This window comes from Triticum dicoccoides, chromosome 1A (assembly GCF_002162155.2).
Source record: "Triticum dicoccoides isolate Atlit2015 ecotype Zavitan chromosome 1A, WEW_v2.0, whole genome shotgun sequence".
Taxonomy (NCBI): Eukaryota; Viridiplantae; Streptophyta; class Magnoliopsida; order Poales; family Poaceae; genus Triticum; species Triticum dicoccoides.
The window spans coordinates 29,780,779-29,789,687 of NC_041380.1; the positions used below are offsets into that span (position 1 = coordinate 29,780,779).

The 8,909-nt window shown below is 45.2% G+C and overlaps 1 protein-coding gene and 1 long non-coding RNA gene across 3 annotated transcripts in view; one reads left to right on the forward strand and one right to left on the reverse strand.

Moving 5' to 3' along the window:
* On the forward strand, positions 1 to 4,165 carry LOC119355348 (laccase-25-like). Its single transcript, XM_037622163.1, has 5 exons — positions 1 to 126; positions 1,520 to 1,674; positions 1,992 to 2,371; positions 2,647 to 3,606; positions 3,856 to 4,165. The coding sequence occupies exons 1-5, from the start codon at positions 19 to 21 to the stop codon at positions 3,984 to 3,986; spliced, it is 1,734 nt and encodes a 577-aa protein (XP_037478060.1). The 5' UTR covers positions 1 to 18; the 3' UTR covers positions 3,987 to 4,165.
* A 1,209-nt stretch (positions 4,166 to 5,374) lies between these two features.
* The window catches only part of LOC119360746, a 17,382-nt gene continuing 13,847 nt past the window's right edge, over positions 5,375 to 8,909 (reverse strand). Inside the window, exon 5 of one of the 2 annotated variants that reach the window (XR_005172799.1) lies at positions 5,375 to 5,778. This is a non-coding gene — a long non-coding RNA (uncharacterized LOC119360746). Of the gene's footprint in view, positions 6,658 to 8,909 lie in introns of both variants that reach the window. The other variant, XR_005172798.1, reaches the window with a different exon arrangement.

Below are 8,909 nucleotides of genomic sequence, written 5' to 3' on the forward strand. Positions count from 1 at the left end.
TCGGCCCTTCCTTGCTGCATGCATTCAAGTACGGAGATGGCGAGGTCCTGGTCGCTCCTTCTGCCGCTTGCTCTAGCATTGGTTGCTTCGGCTGCCCACGCTGCCATTGTGGAGCACACCTTCAATGTAATTGAGCACTGCTTTTCCTATGTGCATACAATTGTGTTCTTCACTTCTCATGCATACTTTCCATGCACATAGTTTTATCTCATCGAGTTTAGTTACCTGCCGGTTTATACCTTTCTTAATCGATAGTATCCTAGGTGCATGCATTTTTGTTTATTAGGGGTATGTATGCCATCTTTTCTTCTGTTCTTGACACTGGGTATCCATGTATGTCATCGTTAATATGCTTACACTTAGCTTTTGTTTAGTCTTGCACCTAGCCACCATGCAACAACGCATTATTTTGGTTGGATCGACAGTTGTATCGTCATGAGACACATGCTAGAATATATGGGCTTGGCCAATGAAGAATTTCTGTAATTCCTTCTCAAAGGTCCATGTGTAAATAACAAGTGGAGGTGCAATATGTAGTTGCCTAATTCTCCAACAACACTTGCCAATTATTATTTCTGGAAAAGAAAACAATCGGTTTTTACCTTGTAGTCATGACTCCGATTTTAAGCCCTTAAAAATTACTGTCAAATTGTCTCATACTTCATCGATTTCAACCGAGTTCTATGAATTTCTTGTCGAATTACGCCAAACTGCTCAGGCGCCACATTGAATACGTCTATAACAAAAAACGGGTTCAAGTTGTCCATCTAGTCAGCTGTCACATCATCCTAACATGTGGTACATGATTGTCGGTTTTAGAGAATATAATAAAATATGGAAATGCAAAAAGTCATGGCAGATTGTACGTTTTTTATGGCAATTTATGTTGACGTGAGGGTGATAAATTTAGTTTACAAGCACGGCAAGTTCCTAGCAAAAAATAAACTTAGACGGGTTTCTCATGCTCGTCAACTAAATTTGTGATCCTTGGCAAACATATTTTCCCGTGAAAAATGTTTGATTTGCCATGTCTAAAAATCCGACGTTCGCTAGATATTCCTGTCCTAAAATATAGGGTAAAATTGTTTTGCAGGTAAAATATAGGGTAAATTGACGTGAGACTATCTCATATTTCAACACAACCAATCGAAATCTATGAAATTTGTGTCAAATTATACCAAACACTGCTCCTGCGCCACGTCGAACACGTCCATAACAAACACGGGATCAAGCTGTCCATCTAGTCAGCTGTCACATCATCTTGACATCTGGTTCAAGATTGTTAGCTTTGGAGAAAAACAATAAAATGGAAGAATAACTATTTGTCGTATTGGCACAATAATGCAATTAATATCTCCTAAACAGGACAAAAAATTGTCAGAAGTCAACTAAGGAGTAATAAACAATGAAATATATACTTCAAAACATGTTGAGTGTCTTTTACCCCTCGTGTACTTCACAGTTTCTATCTATTTGGTGGTAACCCTCCATATAATAAATATTTGATCTCACTCACCAGGTCGGGAACCTCTCCATTAGCCAGCTCTGCCAGCCGGACAGGATCATCACGGCGGTGAATGGCCAGCTACCGGGCCCGACGATTCGGGCCAGCGAGGGTGACACGGTGGTTGTACACCTCGTCAATGAATCGCCATACGGCATGACCATCCACTGGTAATAATCATATTACTTAGTATATATATGTCCTAAAAATACTTAGTATATTGGTTTTGTCTTAGGTCATACTTTGTGAAGTTTAACCACGTTTATAGAAGAGATAACAACACACATTCGTCGTGGAAATATATTTTCATATTTTATTTTGGTATTATATGAAAACATATTTTTATATTTCATTTATTTGCTATTGTAAATGTTAGTATTTTTCTGCAATCTACGAATTATACTTAAAATAAAACAAATGTTGCTAAGTAATACGGAATGAAGGGGTACAATTTAATTTTGGGGTACCAAAATGTCGACCCATGCAGGCATGGCATATTCCAGCGTGGCAGTCAGTGGGCAGACGGGCCGGCGATGGTCACGCAGTGCCCCGTCCAGCCAGGCAGCAACTACACCTACCGCTTCAACGTCACCGGGCAGGAGGGCACGCTCTGGTGGCATGCCCACTTCTCCTTCCTCCGCGCCACCGTCTATGGTGCCCTCATCATCCTGCCCCGCGGCGGCGCCGAGGCCTACCCCTTCACCAAGCCCGACAAGGAGGAGATCATCATGTTCGGGGAGTGGTGGAACGCCAATGTATTCGACTTGCAGCAGATGGCGCTACTCACCGGAATTCCTGCCGGGCCAGCCGACGCCTACACCATCAACGGCAAGCCGGGAGACTTCTACAACTGCTCCGCCCCAAATCGTATGTGCCAGTTAACCTTCATCGGCGTAAGATTGTTCTTAATTTGTGGTTGATGTAGTAAATGAAAGTTCTACCTTTGTCCCGAGTCAGATTTTTATTTGACCATATTTATAGAATACATTTTCATACAATACAGATATACGTATATTTAATGTTGTAAATTTCAGTATATTTTATGTCAAACTTATATAAGTTTGACTTAGAACAAGCCTAGAGTTACATCAATTTAGAACGGAAGGGGTGCAACTTTTGATGAATTTTGGGTTTGCGTGCAGAGACGCACATGTTCGAGGTGAAGAAGAACGAGACGTACCTGCTCCGGATCATCAACGCTGCGCTCAACACGCCTCTGTTCTTCAAGGTGGCGAACCACACCTTCACCGTGGTGGCGGCGGACGCGTGCTACACCACACCGTACAAGACGAACGTGGTGGTGGTTGGGCCCGGGCAGACCGTGGACGCGCTCATGGTCGCGGACGCCGTCGTCGGGCGATACTACATGGCGGCGTCTCCCTATGATAGTGGGATACCGTCGGGGCCGCCGTTCAGCAGGACCAACGCGACGGCGGTGCTAGAGTACGCCGGCGGACCGAACACGACCTCGCCGCCTGCGCTTCCACAGTTGCCGGAGTTCAACGACACGAACACCGCCCACAGGTTCCTCTCCAACCTCACCGCGTTGGTGCTCCCCGGCAAGCCGACCGTGCCGCTCGCGGTGGACACCCGCATGTTTGTCACCGTCGGGATGGGCGTCGCCGACTGCCAGCCGGAGCAGACGTTGTGCAACCGGAGCCGCACCATGTTCGCGTCGAGCATGAACAACGCGTCCTTCGTGCCGCCGAGGAGCACCTCCATGCTCGAGGCCCACTACAGCAACTTGACGGCGGGCGTCTACACCCGCGACTTCCCCGACCAGCCGCCGGTCCTCTTCGACTACACCGCCGACGCGAGCAACAACGCCACGATGCAGTACACAACCAAGTCGACCAAGGTGCGGACGCTCCGGTACAACGAGACGGTGGAGATGGTGCTCCAGAACACGCGGCTCATCGCCAAGGAGAGCCACCCCATGCACCTCCACGGCTTCAACTTCTTCGTCCTAGCACAGGGCTTTGGGAACTACAACCAGACAACCGCGGCGCGGCAATTCAACCTCGTCAACCCCCAAGAGCGCAACACCGTCCTCGTCCCCACCGGTGGCTGGGCTGTCATCCGCTTCATCGCCGACAATCCAGGTACACATCATGCACTAAATATATATTCCTACTACTCCCTCCGTTCACTTTTATAAGGCCTTAAAGACATTTTAGACAATGTGCAAAATAGCCTATTTTCAGTTGTCTGAAATGACTTATAAAAGTGAACGGAGGGAGTAGTATATATCATTTCCTTAAAAAGTTAGAATCATGATGTGATGTTGTTAGCTTGCTATGATGGTTTGAGCTTGACAAAGCTAACTAAAATTGCTTGTATGTTAATTGCAGGGATGTGGTACATGCACTGTCACTTCGAGGCTCATCTTGATCTCGGGTTGGGAATGGTGTTTGAGGTTCAGGACGGGCCCACACCGGATACTTCTCTGCCGCCGCCACCTAAAGACCTGCCGCAATGTTGATGGATAACCTAACTAGGGTCAATTATTTTAATCTGTACATGAATAAAGAGGAGCTAAAGAGGCTACCATATATATAATTGGTTGGTATTTTAATAGCTCTGCATTACTTGTTAGTTTTTGTAAGTTTGGTTGTAATATGATTGTGATGGGTGTTTGTCTGTCATCTTACGTGAATTTGTTTAAAATGGCACTTCACTGAAGCATCAATTGAAAGAAATATTCTCCTCAAAAAGAAATTGAAAGAAATAAAAGAGCTACTCTCTAAAACAATGCAATGCGTGCATGCGTGCACACATACACACGAGCTAAGACAACATAGAACCGAGAAGAGCAGCACCAACAGTCATGGTCTTAAGATGAAGCACCACCTAGGGCTTGGCTCTATCGTGAAATTGCACAATCCAGAACCGAAGGATGATGGAATGTCGGTCAGCAACATCTTGAGAATTGAGCCATTTATCAAACTGTTTGGGAGGATGGGAGAACAAGAATGCATGTAAAATAGTACTACCTCACTGTACATCTATACAAGGCCACTTGGTTTCGTCTTAAGTCAAACAGTTAAGGTTCGGTCAAGTTTGCAGAAATGGTAGTGACATTATATACTACCAAATCAATATCACTAGATCGATTCAGAAATATATTTTCAGAATGCATTTATTAGGTATCGTATTAGTATGTTTTGGGGGAAAGTGTATTTTTCGTCTCTCAACTATTTCAAAGAGAAATGGTCCTTCAACATTAAAACCCAGAAATTTTGGTCTTTCAACTTTTAAAATCGGATAAGTCTACTCCCCCGGTTTTGACTAAAACCAGATCACATATGTTTGACCGCCCACCACACAGGTTTGACTGCCACGCGGAAGACAAACACACGCGCATGCAGGTAGAGCAGCTGGACCGATTCACAGGGAGGTTAGCTAAGCTATAGTGCGTACTAAATGGATTCGATGTCCTTGAGCACCTCGACGATGGGGAGGACGGAGACAGAGTGCCGGAGTCGAGCCCAGACGTGGATTCGTCCAGCAGCATCAGGTAGGGCCGTGCATGAGGTCGCCGATGGACATCCTCCACTCGCCCGGGCACATCGGTGATCCTCGAGTTTGCGACAGGCCGCAACCAAGTCGTCAAGTGTAGACGGGAAGAGCTCGACCGGTCATGCAAAGCATTACCCACATACATTATGTGTGTGTTTAAACTACCCTTCTCTGATTGCGATGATCTCACTAAGATGATGCAGAGTTTCTATTGTGGGTCATCAAAAGGTGCATGGGATGATGATAAAGGCAGTGCTGGATTCCGTGACTTCCGTATGTTTAACCAAGCACTACTAGCACGACAAGCTTGGCGTTTGGTCACTAGGCCGAAAAGTCTATGCGCACAAGTACTCAAAGCCCGGTACTACGCCGAGCGAAAGCTCGAAGATAAAGTGTTTACCGAACAAAAAGGATCTCTCTCTGGCTTAGCAGAGAATGTACATCATGCCACATAATAAACTCCGAAAACCTGGAGATGCCTGACAATAATAACTCTTGACTTATTAAAAGGGGTGCAGGACATCAAATTAGATAGTGACACGACCTCCATCCTTGTTGAAAAGAACGAGGATGTTGTGCCCTATCCAAAGTTCATTTGCAAGTGCAAACTCTTCCCATCCGTAGTTCCGGACCTGAACCCAATCCTGCCATCAGCGCATATGAAGTATTTTGCTTCTCTGTTCTTGTCCTGTTTTGTCCATCACAAAGTAGCGCCTCTCCAGTAGCGGTGATGTCTAGCGCGCCTTTGGAATGCACTGGAGTTTGAAAGAAAACCAAACATGATAAAATGAATAAATAAGAGAAACAAATAAAACTGAGGTACTGAGAAACTCAGAAAATATGGATAAAACTGGAAAACTAAAGAAGAATGGATGCACAAAAATGAGGAATAACACTTAGAAACCCAAAAGAATCTGATAAAACTGAAGAACTAAGGAAGACTGAATAAATAAGATCAACAGATTTAACTGTGGGACACTGAATAACTAAGAAGAAACTAAGGAACTAAGGAAGACTGAATAAATAAGATTAACAGATTTAACTGAGGGACATTGAATAACTAAGAAGAAACCAAGGAACAAAACTGAATAATGAAGAAACTAAAATAGAGGGAATAGAAATGTTTAAACTCGGGAACAGAGAAGACTGATAAGAGAGAACAAGAACTAAGAGAGAGGACTGTTAGAAAATCCTTGCTACTCCATCACTTGACGTGCTGCTTTGTTCCCTGTACTCAACGTTGGATGAGCCGCAATCAGACTCATATACTCCTCCTGCTGATACGAGCTCTGTGAACATGAAATTAAAGGCTGTGAAAAAGGATGTATGAAAGGATTACATAGATGGAGGTGTAGCCAGAGGCGCTGTTGCAAGCTGATGACATACATGACAACACCACGGCATTTTATGAGGACTCTACTGGCCACACGAATGATTAAGAACATGGCCTATTACAAAATGTATATGGAATAACCTGCATGGAAATATGGGCATGTACAAAACAAAAATGATGTTTTGGTTCTGCGTCGGCTATTAGCAGACTATTGATACTGTAATCGTAGCAGAGGAAGGATTCGTCCAGTGGCTCTGGTGGCTGTACAGAAACCTCCATAATAATCAGTGGATCCTCAAAACTGTAAACAAACACAAGGGCTGTCCCTTCATTTGATCAAAGAGGAAACAAGGCAAATATTGCAGTTCGAATTAGCAGGAACAAACACATGCAGTTAACATATGAAAATATGGTTTCCTTTGCAAGCAGACAATTATCACATCAGCATACAGTTTAGATGCCTGGACATATCCAGGATCCAATTGAACAGAGCCATCTATCATCCTAGACAGTAGCATTTGGTGGCTTTTACATGTTTCTGCTTGACGGTACATCACACAGAAAATAATGCTCATTGAATCAACAAAAATCACAAGTAATCAGAAGGATTGTCCGCCTCATAGAAGGGAAAACAACTGTTGTCTGAAGCAGAACATATCAGGAAAAGTACTCTCTCCGTCCCATAATATAAGACCTTTTTTGACACTATCATGATATCAAAAAGGGTCTTATATTATGGGACGGAGGGAGTAGCATATATGTAGTTCTGTTATTCTCTAGAAATAGGCATTTTTTTCCAACTGGGGTAACCCCTTTCCCATTAATTTCTCAACGGAAATAACATTGTTGATTACACCAACTAGATCAGGTAAAGGAAGCGGGAAGAAGGGAAGAGCGAGTTCGGGTATATAGAGGGAAACTTGCCGCGGATGCCTGGCCTCAAAGCATCTGCTAGGGGGGAAAAACCTTCAACACCATAAAAGTCATGGAAATAGACATATATACATCTTCTGACTTATATTCAGTGGGTTTTCCTAGCCCATAAGGATTGTTCCCGTTTGGAGTGTGGGTGGATCACATAAAAAAGCAAGATTTTTTTATGAGCAGTAGACCCCACATGTCATAGACATAAAAACTGTGGCAAGATTCCCTAAGGCAAGCCAAAGTTTGGCTAAGAATTTGAACAACTCAAGTAAGGCAAGTGTGGCAAAAATAATATGGCAATGCATGGCAAAGATAGTCACGAGGGCACTGGAGCAGCTCATGGAAGGGAAGAAGAGCGCGACAGAGCTGCGAGCTCGAGCAGTTCGGCTGGTGACCATGGCAAGCCTGGAAAGGACCGTGGCAAGCATAAGAAAAAGGGCAAGTTTGACATCACCAAGGTGAGATGTTACAACTGCAATGAGAAGGGTCATTTTCAGTCAGATTGTCCTGAGCCGAAGCATGAGAAGGCAAATCTCGCCGAGAAAGAAGATGATGACCCAACACTCCTCATGACGGAGAGGTGCGAACTGGTGTTGTCTGATTCAGTTGCAGAGGAACAGGGTATTCCTCAATGAAGAGAAGGTGGTACCGAAGCTCACAGGCAAGCAGGAGATGTCCTGGTACCTTGACACCGGGGCAAGTAATCACATGACCAGCAGAGCTGAGAAATTTGCTGAACTTGATCGGTCTGTGACAGGAAGGATCCCATTCGGAGATGGTTCTGCAGTTGAGATTTGTGGATGTGGATCAGTACTGTTGCAGTGTCACACTGGAGAACATCGAGTACTGTCAGATGTGTATTTCATACCTCGGCTTAAAAATAACATAATAAGCCTAGGTCAGCTTGATGAGAATGGATGCAAATACTCAGCTGAAGATGGTGTGATGACAGTGTTAGATCGTCAGAGAAATGTCTTGGCAAGAGTGTGGAGGACCAAGAACAAAATGTACATTCTGAATATTCAGCAGACTGAACCCATTTGCTTGATGGTGCATGCAAAGGAATCATCGTGGCTGTGGCACATGAGGTATGTTCACGTGAATTTCCGTTCACTTCGTTCTCTAGCAGCAGAAGGCATGGTCGAAGGAATGCCAATCCTGGAGCAAGTGGAGCAGGTGTGTGACGGCTGCATGATAGCAAAGCAGCACCGCCTCCCATTTCCCTCTCAGACAAGCTACCGTGCTTCACAGCAGCCGCAACTGATTTATGGCGACTTGTGTGGTCCCATCCACCTGAGACACCGGGAGGCAAGCACTACTTTCTCCTGGTTGTGACGATTACTCCCGGTACATGTGCCTGGCTCTCCTCATCACTAAGGATGAGGCACTTGAGGCATTCAGAAAAATTCAGAAACTTGCAGAAGCAGAGCGGGATCTAAAACTGAAAGCCATCAGAATGGATCGTGGAGGTGAATTCACCTCAAAGGGGTTCTTCACTTGCCCCCCCTCCCCCCCCCCCTCGGGCTCTCGCGACCGCGTCGCCCCCGCGGGCGACCGGCCGCGCCCCGGCTCCTCCTCCGCCAGCTCCCCCTCTTTTCCCCCTCCCCGCCGCCGAGCCTGGCCCGGGCG

What these genes read in the sequence shown, in the direction of transcription:
- LOC119355348 (XM_037622163.1), top strand. Translation starts at nt 19, where the DNA reads ATGCATTCAAGTACGGAGATGGCGAGGTCCTGGTCGCTCCTTCTGCCG. An exon ending in TTGTGGAGCACACCTTCAAT is followed by an intron (nt 127 to 1,519) that starts GTAATTGAGCAC and finishes CTCACTCACCAG; the next exon opens with GTCGGGAACCTCTCCATTAG. An exon ending in CTTCATCGCCGACAATCCAG is followed by an intron (nt 3,607 to 3,855) that starts GTACACATCATG and finishes TGTTAATTGCAG; the next exon opens with GGATGTGGTACATGCACTGT.